A 17,180-nucleotide genomic window follows, 5' to 3' on the forward strand; every position below is an offset into this window, starting at 1 on the left:
GAGCCTGAGCTCTTTCATTAGAGGTCCATGGGTCAATTTTAGCAGACAATGGAAAAGGTGCTGGTACTCAAATGCGAGGCCACCCTTCAGGGCTGGGGTGATCACTGAGGGACCCACCCCAGAATAGCCAGGCCCCCTGCAACCAGTCACAGAATCTATGACAAGGCAGAATTGGTGTGTAGAGCCTGAGCACTTTCATTAAAGCTTGGGGTCCATGGGTCAATTTTAGCAGACAATGGAAAAGGTGCCGGTACTCAAGTGCTAGGCCACCCTTCAGGGGTGGGGTGATCACTGAGGGACCCACCCCACAATAGCCAGGCACAGAATCTATGACAAGGCAGAATTGGTGTGTAGAGCCTGAGCTCTTTCATTAGAGGTCCATGGGTCAATTTTAGCAGACAATGGAAAAGGTGCTGGTACTCAAATGCGAGGCCACCCTTCAGGGCTGGGGTGATCACTGAGGGACCCACCCCACAACAGCCAGGCCCCCTGCAACTAGTTACAGAATCTATGACAAGGCAGAATTGGTGTGTAGAGCCTGAGCTCTTTCATTAAAACTTGGGGTCCATGGGTCAATTTTAGCAGACAATGGAAAAGGTGCTGGTACTCAGTACCCCCAAGTAGCCTCTCAAAAAAAAAGCCCTGTATATTTCTATTTATTACCTTTAAAAGTGGACTAACACAGCTACAACATCACTTTACCCGTGAAAGAATGAGAAATCGGAAAAGTGCACATCTGTCTCCCTCCCACAGACTGGGAAGTCCCTGCCTGGCTCTCCTCCCCTCCTCCTCAGCCCTGACTTTCACTTTCTCTTTTGAGATTTCTAACTTAGTCACCCACGAGCTGAGAAGCGAACACAGCACAGGAGTGAGAAAGACCAGGAGACCAGAGGCCTTCAGAGCAGTTTCACTGCACGTCCTTGCCCTGCTCTGGCTGTGGGACAAAGGAAATCGTTTTAATCTGACCACTACATTGCTCTGGGCACAGGATGGCAGCGCTGCCAGTCAAGGCTGAAGCTAAAGAGAAGGTGAGAGAGTGCACTGACCGGGGGAGACAGATTTATTTGAGGATGAATCCACAAGATGACCCCTATCAAGGGAGGTTCCAAGGGCTCCCAGTCCCTCATGCCAAATGTTCTAGAGGGCCCCTAGTGCCATAGACTGAAAAAGGGGGAAAGATCCAGGTCTGTTTTCACAGTCTTCAGTGCCCCAGAGTAAAGGAGAGAGGATGCAGAGTGAGGGGAAGAATCCAGGGATTCGTAGCACGAGGGAAGGAAAGATCCAGGAGCCCACAGAAGGTAGGAAGGTTAGGGGACTGCAGACTGAGGGAGAGAGGGAGGAGAAGCCTGGATCCTTAGTCCAAGAGAGAGGAAGGATTCAGGGGCCACAGACTGAGAGGAGGAGCCGGGAGACCATAAAGCAGGAGAGAGAAGAAGGAGGTTTAAAGACAAGAGGTGGCGCGATGTAAAAAAAAAAAAACTGAAGTTGGTCACCACCTTTGTCCAAAAAAAACCTATCAGGTGCTGCGTCCGTGTTGTCATTTTGCATGTTATTGTATCTCTGTTACAGCTGCAGAAGTTTCAGAACTTAGGGACTGTTCTGCTCACACCGCACCACTGTCACCGGGCCGGGCTGCAGAGGGATGTGGGCACTCAGGGGGCAGTGGCGACCCTGGACAGGGCATTCCAGCTGCTGCTGCAGTCTGAGGCTATTCTTTTTATGTATTAATTGTACATTAAAACAATAGCCTGAGCTTGGACGCCCAGGTCCAGCTCGTCATCGCTGCCACTTTCTGAGTGCCTGCAGCCCGGCTCGGTGACAGTAGCAACGTGGGCAGCAGCTCATTTGCTTATGATGAATATAAAGATCTTTATTGTCATCGTAAGCCAAAAAATAAAGGCATATAGAGCAGGACTGAAATCCACAATACAGCACTGCAGATAATAAAGCAAGCTCTTGAATATAACCCTCCTCCTCCCCTTCACAGACCACTCAAACTCCCTTTGCACTCCCATCCCCTCCTAACAGAGAATGCAAAATAATATACACTTCACAAATTTGCTATTGTTTTGGACAAACCAATTTGGCGCAAGCTCCGCCCACTGGCTTCAGCCCAGATAATGGGACAAATAATGTCACGCCACCTCCTGTCATTAAACCTCCTTGAATACAGAGGACACAGACTAAGAGGAGGAGCCAGGAGCCTATAAACCAGAGAAGGCAAATATAGGGGGCCGCAGATCAAGGGAAAGAAGGAGGAGAAGCCAGTCCTTATTCAAGAGAGGGAGGATACAGGGGGCACAGACTGAGATAGGAGGAGCCCGGAGCCTATAGAGGGACCACAGATTGAAAGAGAAGGAGCCAGGAGTCCATAGAGCAGGGTGGTGGGGGGGGGGGGGGGGGGGGGAGGGAGGATATAGAGACCACAGACTCAGAGAGAAGGAGCTGATCCATAGGACACAGACTGAGAGAGAAGAAGCCCAGAGCCCATAGAATAGGATACAGAGAGAGGGAGGATGCAGGGGACCACAGAGAAGGAGGGAGCGAGGATGCAGGGAACCCTGGATAGGGAGAGGCAAAGCCAGGAGCCCGTAGACCAGAGGTGGCAGATACAGGGGACTAAAGACCAAGGGAAAGAGGGAGAAGCACAGCACAGAAAAATGCAGACAAGTTCTAGGTGTCCCAAGTCATAGACCAAACGTTCTAGAGGCTTCTCATTTTACAGAATAGAGGAACCAGAGGCCTACAGACAAGTGAAAGGAGGAGGACCCACAGAGCAAAGAATGAAGGTTTTGAGGCCCCATAGACCAAAGGAGAGCTCTCCTTTTTGGGGGGGAAGGGGGAATGTTTGAAACTTTTAAGCTGCTGTGGTTTCCTTCTTCTTGCTGGGGGTAGCCCTATTTTCCCTTGCACAGTCAACTAAACTGCGGGTTCACACGATTCCAGTGATTCTTCCTGTTCTACTACTACTACTACTTAACATTTCTAGAGCGCTATTAGGGTTATGCAGTGCTGTACAAATTAACAAAGAAGGACGGTCCCTGCTCAAAGGAGCTTACAATCTTGTCCCAGGTCTTCCCATCCCAGAGCCCTGTATTTCAGCAAACCACTTCAGTCATCTCTGCGAGCAGCTCTCACAGCTACTACTACTACTACTACTACTTAACATTTCTAGAGCGCTACTAGGGTTACGCAGCGCTGTACAATTTAACAAAGAGAGACAGTCCCTGCTCAAAGAGCTTACAATCTAATAGACAAGAGTGAGACAAATATAGGACAATCAAGCCATTGTGACATCACTAATGAGGTTGGCTCTTAGGCATTGGTGGAATGAGGCATTATGACATCACAATCTCAGCTCTGGTTAAATCACTGCTATATGTAATACTACTACTACTACTTAACATTTCTAGAGCGCTACTAGGGTTACGCAGCGCTGTACAGTTTAACAAAGAGAGACAGTCCCTGCTCAAAGAGCTTACAATCTAATAGACAAGTGAACGGTCGGTCCGATAGGGGCAGTCAAATTGGGGCAGTCTGGATTCACTGAACGGTAAGGGTTAGGTGCCGAACGCAGCATTGAAGAGGTGGGCTTTAAGCAAAGACTTGAAGACGGGCAGGGAGGGGCCTTGGCGTAAGGGTTCAGGAAGGTTGTTACAAGCATAGGGTGAGGCGAGGCAGAATGAGCGGAGCCTGGAGTTGGCGGTGGTGGAGAAGGGTACAGAGAGGAGGGATTTATCCTGTGAACGGAGGTTACGGGCGGGAACGTAAGGGGAGATGAGGGTAGAGAGGTAGTGAGGGGCAGCAGACTGAGTGCATTTGTAGCTGACTGCTAAGTAAGTAAAGGACGCAGGAAAACCTGAACTGCAGCCAGGAGTGAGAGAGGTGCCAAAGAGAGAGGAAGGAAGCCAGGTCAAACAGATACATCCAGGATAGAATATCTGCAGGAGGGAGAGAGGCAGGACAGTCGGCTTCTGGGAACAGAATAACAACTTGAGGGACGGAGCAAGACAGACAAGACACATCCAGGAGAGAATAACACCTGGTGGGAGGAAGGCTGAACATACAGACACATCTGGAACAGAATAACAGGAGGCAGGACAGATGGACACACCTGCAATAGAATAACACCTGGACGGAGGAGGCAGGAGAGACAGATACATCTGGGATAGAATTACACCTGGAAGGAGGGAGAGAAATAGGTCAGATGAATACATCATCACAACTGGTAGCCACAGAGTGGGAAAGGAATGGAACTGGAAATTTAGGGTAGCAGCCGCCATTTGCACAGGTCTCGCAATGGTTGAACAAGAGAGAGACTTACAATAATTAATGCTCTTTCTTATGATTTCTGCAGGTGGATAAGTTTCGCAAGGACCTGTGTGCTGAGGTAAGACAGACGGGGTACCTCTATGATTTAATAAACCTCATCTACAGCAGTCCTGTAGGACATAACGATGCCGTTTACAATCAATATTCAAAGGGGAAAAACACCATTTTTCAATAGGAGAGGAGAGAAAGTAAAGAAAAAGTAGCCAGAATAGAGACTGAGGTCTCCTTGTCCCAAGGACTAGTGTACCACTGTATCCTAAGATAGAGACAGCAGTTGAAATAAATAGGCTTTCAAAGTCCCAAAACCTGAGCAGTGTGAGCTTCCTCACAGCAGTGCCCATGGCTGCAGTAGTGTGAGGACTCCGGAAATGTGAACTTCTTTAAAGCGTTGCCCCTGTCACAGAGGTCCCAGAAGCGTGAGCTCCCTCAGAGTGACCTACATCACTTTTCTTTTGGCTTTTGTTGTGAAATGTCCCTGATTTTTCTCCTGCAGGCCGAGACCCTCCTTGGAAGTTACTTTCCTCAAAAGATTATTGAGCTGGACAGGTTTCTGAAGGTATGGTTGTCTTCTTGGCTGAGATTATTGGGAAGGGGAGGAGAGGGAATTACAGAACCCTGGATATTAATTTGCAGTCTCCCCGTCCTTCTTTTTTCCAGGAGAAAGAGCTGAACCTCCGTGACCCATCGGTGCTGAGGGCTGAACTTGACATTCCCATCCCAGACCCAGAGAAAGAAAAAGAGAAAGAGAAAAAGAAAAAAGAGGAGGTGAGAAAGGAGAAAAACCTAGGGGAACCTCTGCCTTCCCCCCCCTGAAAAGAATCAGGGTTACTTCTGATAAACCAAAGAACAATGGCCTTCCTCTCTCCCAGACAGGTGATGGACAACTCACCAGTCAAATCTTCTCCAACAGACAATAGTTACAGTTATCGTTTATTTATGGCCCGCTAATACCAGTAGCAACAAATCCACCCAGGTGGAAAAAGAACAATGGTGTGCCACGGATAATCTCAGGAGCCAAAGAGTGGGAACAGAACCAGGCTCTTCAATGAACAGACCAAAGACGTTCCAGATTCGAAATACAATTTATTAAATGAAGACTCTACAAGGTACCCTGAAAGTGCCCTCTTCAAGAGTCTCAAGGGGTTAGTGGACAAAGCGTACAAAATAGAGTCGCTTGAGAGTAACGTACTGGTCTTCGAAAAGACCTTTGAGGTACAGTAGAAAATGTGCTAACTAGACGCATCTGGAACGAACCTGGAACGTCTTTGGTCTGTTCATTGAAGAGCCTGGTTCTGTTCCCATTCCCGCTAATACCAGTAACATATTTCATAGCAGATTACAACTAAGATACTAGATCAAAAATAAATCTAGGATGTAACAGAATAATCCAGAATTATCACAGATATTAATATCATGGTCATGAATAACCTTACAGAAATACATCTTCACTAACGTACTGCAACATGTCCTTCCTTATCACGTATTTGTAAAACAACTTTGTTCTTTAATCCCTTCTTCAAGATGTCGTAACTGGATGTATGCCTTAGTTTAAATGGAAGGGCATTCCAAAAGCTAACTCCTTGATACACAAATAAACAATTTCAGTGTTCCGTGCGTCCCGGAACGGGGAGGGAGTGAATCAGAAAGCAAGGTTACATTGCTGTGTACGGTGACAGTTACTCATGTGGAGAGGGTGCTGTCAAATTAGCCAGATTTTTAGCCAAGAGGGAAGAAACCACGGCTTGGGCAGAGGGTGCAGGAAAAGCTTAAATTGCTTTCTTAAAAACAGACATATTGAATTTGCTCCACAGAAGGAGGCTGGGAAGAAAGAGGATGAAGACGACAAGGGTGAGTATTGGGTTTTTCTGTTCACAGGGTTTCTGGGTTCCACTCCTGACCTCCATTCTTCCTCTTTCGGCCTGGCCATTCTCACAGCTCTGCTTCCAGTTCCTTTCAAACCAGCCTTCGTTGGGCAATTGCATGATGAACCTTCACTGTCAACCACCCAGATGGGGTGGGGGTTCCCCATTTTATACCCCCCTCCCCCGGCAATCTTTTTCAGCTTGGCTTGCATCCTTTTGAAAATCACTTGCAGGATTACTGACTGTGACAAGTGGTTCAGAATAGTTCGGTCTGGGAATTGTGGTACAGAGGCTGGGAGGGGGCAAGACGTGGGATCCTACGAGAGCATTTATACATTGTATTTTCTTCTCAGCACCCCCCTGTGGGCCCATCAGCTGCAATGAGAAAATTGTAGCTCTGCTGAACCGCGTGAAACCTGAAGTTAGGGAGGTGAAAGAAAAGCTGAACCTGGTAAGCCCAGTCTGCACCTCACTGTGTCATGGTTCATCCACACAAAAAATCAGAGGAAAGGAATAAGACTTGATATACCGCCTTTCTGTGGTTTTTGCAACTGCTTTCAAAGCTGTTTACATAGTATATTCAGGTACTTATTTGTATCTGGGGCAATGGAGGGTTAAGTGACTTGCCCAGGGTCATGAGGAGCTGCAGCGGGAATTGAACCCAGTTCCACAGGATCAAAGTTCGCTGCACTAACCACTAGGCTACTCCTCCATTCGATCAGGGTCAAACAAACGAGGGAGAAGAAATTTACAGGTGGTTTCTTGGGAATATTCCCTCTAGGTTGCTCTGTACTTGAATTCTCGGGAACAATTCCTGCCTTCGTCTCTCTGACCAACCTGTGTGTTTGTCCCAGGTCTCCATGTGGGTGCAGCTGCAGGTCCCTAAGATTGAAGATGGAAATAACTTTGGGGTCGCTGTACAGGTAGGTGATGTCTGAGAGAGAAAGTGACAGCCTCCTTTCTCCTGTAAGCCCCCCCCCCCCCCCCCCCGTTCTCTTTCTCTGTCTCTATTTTCTTGATCTTCAATGGGTCTTCTCTTAGTTTTGTTTGTGATTTTTTTGTTTGTTTGTTTCATGCTTTAGGAAAAGGTTTTTGAGCTGATGACAAACACTCGAACGAAGTTGGAAGGATTCCAGACACAGATCTCAAAGTATGGTCTGGGAAAGGGGTTTTGGGAAGGGATGCAGGAATCCAGTATGGAGACATATCAAAGGAAAGGGAGAGAGTACTGGGAGGGGAGTGTGAACATGGGATGTGCAGGAGAGAGGGCAGCCTGAATAGTGAGGGAGAAGGATGGAGTGTAAGAAATGGCAGAGTTAGGTTTTGGGTGTAGAATGAGTAGAAGTAAATCGATTTTTTTACTCGTTCCAAAAGTACAAAGACTAGGGGACACTCGAGGAAGTTAAATGGAAATACTTTTAAAACAAATAGGAGGAAATATTTTGTTACTCAACAAATAGTTAAGCTCTGGAACTCTTCGCCGGAGGAGATGGTAACAGCGGTTAGCATATCTGGGTTTAAAAAAGGTTTGGACAAATTCCTGGAGGAAAAGTGCATAGTCTGCTATTGAGACAGACACTGGAAGCAACTGCTTGCCCTGGGATTTGTAGTATGGAGTGTTGCCACGATTTGGGTTTCTGCCAGGTACTTGTGACCTGGCTTGGCCACTGTTTGGAAAACAGGATACTGGGCTAGATGGACCATTGGTCTGACCCAATACGGCTACTCATGTGTTCAAATTACAGGATAAGCAGATAGATTTAGGATAGCCGACAACTCAAGCGAGCCCCTCCCCCATCATCTTTTCTTCTTCTGCAGATATTTCTCTGAGAGAGGAGATGCAGTTGCAAAAGCTGCCAAACAGCCGCATGTGGTGAGTACGAAACCGAAGCCTCGGAGCTCAGAGAAGGCGTGTGTGCTTGTAGTAACCTTCTGCATGGTCTCTCTTTCTCGCTCGCTCCATCTGTTCGCGTGGCTTATCTTGCCAGTATTATTGTGTCTCATGCCAGTTTCTTCTTTCATTCGCAGGGCGATTACCGGCAGCTAGTGCACGAATTAGACGAGGCAGAATACGCCGAGATCCGGATCATGGTCACCGACATCCGGAATACTTACGTAAGTGACTCAGACAGACAGTGCACCGAATTGTGCATAACGTGAGGACGGATCTAGTGAAGAGTGACGTTCCTTGGTCGGGTGCCATCCGGGGCGGATCGCTGCTATGCACCCCAGAAGCGGAGCCAGGTTGATGGCGTGGGGAGAGCGAAAGCGGCGCGAGAGTGGACTTCTGCCGCCGCACATTTTCACTGCAACACGATGAGAAACAAATAGGTGCCGGTACCGGCAGAACTCCGTTTGGGGAAGCGGCCGCTCCCCTGGCGTCCCCTGGTGCACACCCCCTCCCCGGGTGCAGCATCGTCATTCCCCCCTGGGTGCAGTACAACACCCCCCCCCCCTTCCAAGTGCATTCTTCTTACCTGATGGGGTGCTGGGAGCAGCCACACAGCTGTCGGCTCCCCTGGTTCCCTGCTCCCTCCTGCCCCAGAACAGGAAGTAACAGCAGAGGGAGCAGGGAACCAGCGGAGCCAACAGCTGCATGGCTGCTCCCTGCAGCGTGCACCTGGGGAGGACTACCCCTACTGCCCCGCCACTACTAGGGAAGCTTGATGAATGGTCCAGAAACTGGCAAAAGATTTAATGCTAAAGAATGCAGGGCCAGGCATTTGGGCTGCAAAATCCCAAGGGAACGTTACAGTATAGGGAGCAAAGTACTTCTGTGTTGAAAGAGGAGCAGGACTTGAGGGTGATCTTAAGGTAGCCAATAGGAAAAAGGAGGTGATAATACCTCTGTATAATTCTCTGGTGAAGCCCCGTTTAGAATACCGAGCACGATTCTGGAGACCCAGGTTTAGAAAGATATAAACAGAATGGAGTTGGTACAGAGAGCAGATACTAAAGTCTCCATCTTAAAGCATATGGAGGACAGACCTGAAGATTTCAATATGTATATTTTGGAAGAAAGGTGGGAGAGAGGAGATATGATAGAGACATTGAAATATATCTGTGACATAAATGCACAAGAGGTGAATCTCTTTCAACTGTGGAATACGAGGGCATAGGATGAAGTTAAGGGGATAGACGGAGCAATCTAAGAAAATACTTATGTAGGGAAAGGGTGGTGCCTCTTGATAGAGGTAGTGGAGACAAAGACTGAATCTGAAAGCAAGAATGTGTGGGAGAGGAAGAGATAGAGGTTATGGATGAGCAGACTGAACAGACTGCCATTTTTCTCTCTGTTTCAGCCCCTCTAGTCATTTTCACTATTTCTAATTCCTCCCAGGCCATTCTGTATGACGTTGTCCTGAAGAATTCAGATAAGATCAAGAAACCACGCAGTGACACAAAGGCCCTGATCTACTGAGTAAGCCTGAGATTCCTGGACTTGCACATCTAGCCATGCTCACGATGGGGTTTCCGGTTGTCTGCTCTACTGAAAAGAGTCTTTGTTTGGAAATAAATATTTTATTTCACTTTCGATGTCCTGATTTTAAATTCTGTCACTGTGTAACAGCAGGGTCAATGCACTGTTGACGAGTAGAGGGGTACTGGAACTTGGATAGAAGGGTCCTAGTGCTCTCACTGGTCCAGCAGGATAAGAACCACCCCCACCTGTATTCCTCTGGTTCATGGAGTTGGGACGCTGTCATAGACCTCCTTGGTTCACCTGTGGGTCTCTATAAACCACCAGGGTAGGATGCCACCTTGTGATTATAGTACACCTCTACAGGTCATCAGGATAGGCTCCCTACGAGTCTCTCTCTGGTTCAGTGGGATAGGAAATCACCCTAAGTTTATGGTTCAGCAGGACAGGATTGCCCAGGGTCTTCCTGAGGTTTGCCAACAAAGACTGCCCAGATAGGTCCCTCTGTGCTTCACCAGAACAGAATATCCCTGTAGATCTCTTTACAGTCCTGAAGGCTAACACCTCCCGCAGGTCCTTCTGTACTGGCAGGATAGGATGTCCTGCAGATATCTGGTCATCAGAATACTAAAATGTACCATTCTAGGTCAGACCAAAGGTCCATTGAGCTCAGTATCCCGTCGTGCACTGGCTGGATCCCAGTGCCTTGTTACTTACACCCAGACTAATAATAATTTATGGACTTTTCCTCTGGGAACTTGGTCCAGCATCAAATTCTAAAGCTTAATTTTACACTGAGTGAAAACATATTTTCCCCAGTTTTAAGAGTGCTTCCTGTTAGTTTCACAGATTGGCCCCTGGTCTTAGTACTATTTGAAATGGTAAACAACAGTCCCCTATTTACCTCCTCCACCCCACTCATGATTTCATAAACTTCCTCAGTTATCCTGTCTCCTTTAGAACGTCACCCTTCTCTGAACCCTTCTAGTTGTGCTTATATTTTTGAGATGGTGCAGCTAGAGATGCGTACGGTTTTCAAGACGTGGACCCACATTCACCTATACAGGGGCATAGTAATATTCTCTGTTTTATTCTTGGAGAAAAGGCGGCTGAGAAGAGATATGATAGAGGTCTATAAAATAATGAGTGGAGTTGAACGGGTAGATGTGAAGCGTCTGTTCACGCTTTCCAAAAATACTAGGACTAGGGGGCATGCGACGAAGCTACAATGTAGTAAATTTAAAACGAATCGGAGAAAATGTTTCTTCACTCAACGTGTAATTAAACTCTGGAATTCGTTGCCAGAGAATGTGGTAAAGGGGGTTAGCTTAGTGGAGTTTTAAAAAGGTTTGGACGGCTTCCTAAAGGAAAAGTCCATAGACCGTTATGAAATGATTTTGCTGGATATTTGTGACCTGGATTGGCCACTGTTGGAAACAGGATGCTGGGCTTGATGGACCTTTGGTCTTTCCTAGTATGGCAATACTTATGTACTTATTTTATAAAGAATTCTATACACTGTATTTGCTTTTTTGACCACTGCTGCACACTAAGCTCAGGATTTCAGTGTGTCGTCCACAGTGATTCAAAAAACCTTTTCACTTAGGGTGGTTCCTAAACCAGTTGGGATTATTTTTCCCCGAGTGCCTGCTTCCCTTTGCACCTGCCAACATTAAATTTAATCTGTCATTTAGATGCCCAGTTGCCCAAGATCCTTTTGCAAATCCTCATCATGCAACTGACTTTTTATTTATTAGGATTTATTTACCGCCTTTTTGAAAGAATTCACTTAAGGCAGTGTACAGTAAGAATAAATCAAACATAAGCAATAGACAATTACAGCAGTAAAAATATTCAGACAACAATATTACTTAAACTCTATCTATTGGGAACCACTGGTTATGTATCAATTTCTATATCGTTTTACCAGATGGTGTTTGGATACTCCTCTCTCCACATATGTACACAAATACTAATTTTTATCAACCAAGGACCTCAACGCTTCCAGGTGTTGGCAGTTGGCGGGTAAACTGAGAAACCAATGTTTTTTTTTCTCCAGTTTTGAGTTTTTTTACATTGGTTTGCAGTGCCCCTGACCAATGATAGGAACAAAGCTCCAGTGATATCGGTGGCTTTCTTATTTATTTTATTGCATTTGTACCCCACATTTTCCCACCTACTTGCAGGCTCAATGTGGCTTACGTAGTACCGTCAAAGGCGTTTGCCCAGTCTGTGGATAACAAATACAAAGTTGTATAGTGATCGTATGAGGTATAAGTGGAGGGTCGGAATGGATGAAGATTGCGTGTTGTCCTGTTCGATCATAGTCATGCTGTGTTGGTAGGTGAAGAGGGTTACGTGGGGTCGTTGGGGTAGGCCTTTTTTGAAGAGGTTGGTTTTTAGTGATTTCCTGAAGTTCAAGTGGTCGTGGATTGTTTTCACAGAAAAAGATCACGTATTCTTTGCAGAATAGCCAAGCTTGGAAGCGTTGAGGTCCTTGGTTGATAAAAAAAATCAGAATTTGTGCACATATGTGGAGAGAGGAGTCTCCAAACACCATCTGGTAAAACGATATAGAAATTGCTAGTATATGACTTTACAATATCAACACAGTATGTAATAGAACATTTTAATAGACAGCATAGGGTATAAGCAAAGACGGAACATATAGATAGGTAAGAGAGTAAGAAGAATTAGAAAGGTGAAAAGAACTGTGCACATGAGGTCATATCTAAAACTGTATTATAATATTTGCTGTTACTCTACTATCATGCTACCCAAAATTCTTCTGTAATACTAAACGTTGACTTTCTCATATATTTCCACTATTCATGATGTATTGTAAGCCACATTGAGCCTGCAAAGAGGTGGGAAAATGTGGGATACAAATGCAATAAATAAATAAATAAGAGAGATGATTAAATGTTATCTCAGCTAGGGTAGGAGTGGATAAACAAGTCCTGCTGCAGTATGTGCAGCCCGAGTCAATCCTTGTCTGTGTGAGTGAGACTAACAAGTTAGTTACATCTTCCGTTAAAGGCTTGGTTGAAGAGCCGAGCTTTCACCTGCTTCCTGAAGTAAAGACAGTCTTTTGGGGAGTGCATGCCAGAGCGTGGGGGCTCGCTTGTGGGTATCACATTGTGTAATGTCTTTTGGAGAGGGTGTGCTTAGGGATCAGCTCACACGACGCTCCAGTCCTAATACAGAACCCTGGGGCACTCCGCCCCTGAAACCTGCTTTTAACCAGTTCTCCATCCACAATTAAGTATTGCTTCTTTAAATTTCCAGGAGTCGGTAGACCCATGCTGGCTCTGCCCCACGGCGCCATGTTGATCCACTGGACCAGTAGTTTTGTTTTCCAGTATAGGTTCTACCTTTTCACTCAGCAGCACCAATATTAGGCTCCTAGGACTGTAGTTTCCAGATCAGCCTGGCACCCTAATACTGCAGAGGTGATCCAGGAAGTTATCGTAGGATAGGACGCCTGCAGATCTCTCTGAGTGGTGTGGAAGAAGAGGACTCTCTGTAAATCTCCCTACGACTGATGCTATTAATCACACGTATGCTACAGAAAAAGAAACTCTGTCACACTGGAATAATTTAGCACTGTTTATCTCTTTATTTAACCGTTTGCATTATATTTATTCAAACAAAAAAAATCATCCAAAGTGGATTGCAGCACAAACAAACAGATACGTAATATAACCTTTATAAGCAACACATTAAATACCACATTCAAAAGTCTTTACCTTTTGCTGAGAAACGTTAAATCATCTTTTTAAAAGCAGGTCTGTGGTTTATAAAGTCCAAAGGTGCAAGGCAGCAACAGAAAAACCTCTGTTCCCAGTAGTACTTATTATGCACTTAGAAAGTTGGTCAATTCATAATCTCAAACAGCAAACCGAACAACCTGTTGGAATCACTTAGTTCCTCTTCCTGTTGGTCAACCAGAACAAAAAGCTTTGCAAATAGTTCCCACTGACCAATCCAAGAGCCAGGAAGCAGGGTGGGGCCCCGTCTTCATGTCCACCTTCCTAGCCGATACATTTTCTTACCTACTGGCTCCATGTTTTTAAATTATTTTTAGCTTGCCTTTTAAAATAATGCTTAACAGCCTTATTCGGTCCCTACTCCAACGAGCTTCAAGTCTAAGTGGGCTCCTGAGGAACTGGGAGATGAAGCCACTTGCCTAAATTACAAGGAGTGTCAGTGGGGGAAGCGTCTACTTGCACCAGGGTCTATCCTGTGCTCCCATTGGCTGTCGAGACCAGCTGGGCTATCTCTACATTGATGTCCTGATTGGTCCAGTCCTTTCTGATGTCATCCAAGTGGGCATCGAAATCTACCAACCGGCCGTGAGTCTTAGATTCCAGCATCACTTTGGCCACACGGCGTATTTCTTCCCAGTTCCGCCACATAATCCTTGAAATACAAAGGGAAATGAATCACCATGAAAGCAGTCGACTTTCCTGTGGGATACGGGCCTTGAGGCTGGCAGATGGCTCAGCAGCAATGCTACCCACCACCAAGGTTTCAGGACTGTGGCTGCATTAGATCGGTTAAGATATAGGGTGGATAAAAACTAGAGGAGAGGGGCACTTAAAAATAGCCCTGGCATCTGCGAATGAAGGGCTCACTGTGCTGCTGTAGGCCCGAATGGGGGCTGGTTCCAGTTCAGCTGGAAACCCAGAGGAGGAGGCAGCAGAAACCACGAACCCAAAGAAACCAGGTTACAAATCCCACTCCTCCATCCTCAAGCACTGTGCCCCCCCCCCCCCCCCCCCCCCCCGAGCAGTTTCTGCAGGTCACTCACAGAGTCTTGTCCTTTGGTATCCAGCGTCTGTCCTTCTGCTGTAGAACGATGACCGGAGGGATGCCCGGATTCACGGAGAGACTTCGGTTATCCAGCTACAGACAGAAGAGAGAAACGAAAATCTAAAGGGTTAGAGAATAGCCCTACTACCTGAAGGGGAAAAGGAATGTGCCAGTTTCTGGTTACCGTTCTGGGTTAAACGAGAAATACAACGCTTCCTTCTCACCATAATTAAAACGGCATCTTCAAAATATTCCGAGACTCGGCCAGCAATCCGGAGGGCAGCAGTGCTGGGACTGAGGACGTGTAAGAAGGAAAACATGAGAGACAAGCGGCATAAACACAGAGGTGTGTGTGTGTGTCTGTATCGAGTTCCTGGAGCACGCTTACCTTTTGTCATTCAAGCTGGCATTAGCCTGGTAATAACCAACCAGCCGCTGACCTTCTTCCTCTGTGCTCCAGAAGTCAATCTGTAGAGAAAGGGGAGACACAGATGAGTACCGAGCAGCAAAATGGGGAGTGAGACAAGAGACAGCATGTAGCAGAGCTAGTGAAGGGAACCGGAGAATTATGCAGGGTTCTAGGTCTTGTGTAAGGGGCAAATGGAACCCCCCACCCCCACAGTACCTGGCTCAGTGCCACCTCCAGTGGAAGAGAGAGTGGAAGAAGGCCATGAGAAAGAGGAACACAGTCCATCAGGTACAAGCAACCTGTCCGGCTGCCTCCATATCCCAGTAAAACTCCATTCACTGCCATGTGGGGATAACGAGCTGCATGCAGGCACATCTTCACGTAGGCCTGCATGGAGATCTCCACCTCACACATCTCCCGGGTTGCAAAGGAGACCTGACAGTGGAGGAGACAAACAAAAGCTATCAGTTCTGTCCCAATTCTAATCCCCAGGTGTCAGCAACTCTTATGTGAAATCCTGGGAGACGATCACTTTCTCTGTGTCTCAGCGCTCATCCCTGACCGTCTGTGGGTGCTGCTTTTCTCCCTGTCCCTCAGCTCTGAACCCTAGGTTTGTCACTGTGTGTGTGTGCGCGCGGCACGTTGTTACCCTGGAGGAATGCACTTTATCTTCCTGCTTCTCTTGGTTCTAATCCCGGGCTCTGTCACTGAGCAGTCTCTCTGTGAGCGGGGAGGGGGAAAGAGAGTTAACTTTATCTCCTTGTGTCTGCCTCTAATCCCCAGCTCTGTCACTGACCTGTTTGTGAGGCTGGGCGTAGGGTTACTTTATCTCCCTAGAAGATTCTCAGTTCTAATCCTGGAGTAATTTTATCTACCTGTGCTTCAGCTCTAAACCCTAGCTGTGCCATGGACCCTTGGGGAGGTACTGTATCTCCCTGCAGCTTTGTATCAGAATTTAACAAGCTAAATTAACTATTGCAGAGCTGAATTATTGTTATTATTATTAGCTTTTGTATAGCGCTACCAGACGCATGCAGCGCTGAACACCTGATGCAAAGAGACAGTCCCTGCTCAAAAGAGCTTACAATCTAAATAATACAGACAGACAAGGCAGTTACAGGTGAGGAAAGTAATGGGTGAGAAGGGAGGAAGGGACAAGGGGAGGGCAATTGTGGCTAGGAGCTAAAAGCAGCAGAGAAAAGGTTATTTGTAATTATTTATATATATTCATATATATTTATATGCAAAGCTGAATTATTTTTAATTATATTAAATTATATATATTTTTTCTTTTTTTGCAGAGCTCAATTATTATTTTTAATTATATTAAATTATATACATATATTTGTTGTTTGCTATGCCATTTATATTATATTGCTTCTATTTATATTAGTTACAGTGCTAATTGTATAGTCCATCTTACCAATTATAGCAACAATGCAGGAGGAAAGGTCATTAACATCTGCAAAAAGCCCCGTGAGAACCAGTGCCGGTCATTGCAAAAGAATCCTCAGCAGCCTTTTCTGTCTCCTGCGCTGCCACCAGCGAGAAGCTAGAGCTGGTGTCTCACCGTCTAAGACAGCAGACGGCAACCGGGAACCAGAAGGCTAGTTCCGCGCCTGGGTGGGGGGACACTTTTAAGAGCAACACCACTGGGGAGCAGCTTTAAAAACCCTTTAAAACCTCCTCGTGTCAGAGGGGAGGAAAGAAAGAATTTGGGGCAAAAGGAACTGTGAGCGCAGAGTTGAAAGATAATCAAGGATTAGATCTGGCATTTTTTAATGAAATCTGCTGAAATGAGCAAAAATCTCACGGGTTCTTTGCAGCTGGGGAAGGGCAACGAGTAAGCAAGAAGGAAGCATCTGCAGTTTCTGGCGCCCCCTGCCGTGCATACCCTGCTTACCACGTTGCCCCGGCCCCTGTTGCATTGTGGTATTTGTAGTCCCTAGTCCCATAATACACAGAAGGGGACTGGCCTTCAAGCCCCTTCCTGGATCTGGACAATTTAGATGTGGGGTAAAGTTTGCAGCCCTAAATACCTGAGCCTACTCTCCCCTGCTGCCAATGCTCATCACCAGGGGCATAGCCAGACAGCAGATTTTGGGTGGGCCTAGACAAGAAGTGGGTGGGCACAAGTGTTCTCCCCCCCTCCCCCACCAACTTAAAAAAATATCTCAGCTGACAGGAAAACACTGCTCTCTACCTTGGCAGCCTGCTGCAGGTATGCGCTGAAAACTGAGCATGCGCAGTTGCCAGTATCGGCAGCTTAGGAAGCTCAGACTTCTGAAGTGGAGAGCAATGTTTTCAGCACCATCAGGGGGAAGTCTTCAGCTGGTGGAGC

At 46.5% G+C, this 17,180-nt stretch overlaps 2 protein-coding genes across 2 annotated transcripts; one reads left to right on the top strand and one right to left on the bottom strand.

The window, feature by feature from the left end:
- Window positions 1-801: 801 nt before the first annotated feature.
- On the top strand, window positions 802-9,731 carry PSME1 (proteasome activator subunit 1). The gene is made up of 11 exons (XM_030188116.1): window positions 802-1,028; window positions 4,358-4,390; window positions 4,826-4,888; window positions 4,990-5,097; window positions 6,144-6,180; window positions 6,548-6,645; window positions 7,049-7,117; window positions 7,277-7,344; window positions 8,013-8,067; window positions 8,223-8,309; window positions 9,535-9,731. The coding sequence occupies exons 1-11, from the start codon at window positions 990-992 to the stop codon at window positions 9,613-9,615; spliced, it is 738 nt and encodes a 245-aa protein (XP_030043976.1). The 5' UTR covers window positions 802-989; the 3' UTR covers window positions 9,616-9,731.
- Window positions 9,732-13,225: 3,494 nt separating this feature from the next.
- EMC9 (ER membrane protein complex subunit 9) lies at window positions 13,226-16,700 on the bottom strand. Its single transcript, XM_030187373.1, has 6 exons — window positions 16,263-16,700; window positions 15,056-15,274; window positions 14,819-14,898; window positions 14,655-14,724; window positions 14,429-14,523; window positions 13,226-14,037 (listed from the first exon to the last, which is right to left on the bottom strand). The coding sequence occupies exons 2-6, from the start codon at window positions 15,251-15,253 to the stop codon at window positions 13,854-13,856; spliced, it is 627 nt and encodes a 208-aa protein (XP_030043233.1). The 5' UTR covers window positions 15,254-15,274; window positions 16,263-16,700; the 3' UTR covers window positions 13,226-13,853.
- Window positions 16,701-17,180: the final 480 nt, after the last annotated feature.

This window comes from Microcaecilia unicolor, chromosome 14 (genome assembly GCF_901765095.1).
Source record: "Microcaecilia unicolor chromosome 14, aMicUni1.1, whole genome shotgun sequence".
In the NCBI taxonomy this organism is placed as follows: domain Eukaryota; kingdom Metazoa; phylum Chordata; class Amphibia; order Gymnophiona; family Siphonopidae; genus Microcaecilia; species Microcaecilia unicolor.

What these genes read in the sequence shown, in the direction of transcription:
- EMC9 (XM_030187373.1), bottom strand. Translation starts at nt 15,253, where the DNA reads ATGTGTGAGGTGGAGATCTCCATGCAGGCCTACGTGAAGATGTGCCTG. An exon ending in GCCAGCTTGAATGACAAAAG is followed by an intron (nt 14,725 to 14,818) that starts GTAAGCGTGCTC and finishes ACACGTCCTCAG; the next exon opens with TCCCAGCACTGCTGCCCTCC. An exon ending in ATACCAAAGGACAAGACTCT is followed by an intron (nt 14,038 to 14,428) that starts GTGAGTGACCTG and finishes TTGTATTTCAAG; the next exon opens with GATTATGTGGCGGAACTGGG.
- PSME1 (XM_030188116.1), top strand. Translation starts at nt 990, where the DNA reads ATGGCAGCGCTGCCAGTCAAGGCTGAAGCTAAAGAGAAG. An exon ending in AGAAAAAGAAAAAAGAGGAG is followed by an intron (nt 5,098 to 6,143) that starts GTGAGAAAGGAG and finishes TTTGCTCCACAG; the next exon opens with AAGGAGGCTGGGAAGAAAGA. An exon ending in CCGACATCCGGAATACTTAC is followed by an intron (nt 8,310 to 9,534) that starts GTAAGTGACTCA and finishes AATTCCTCCCAG; the next exon opens with GCCATTCTGTATGACGTTGT.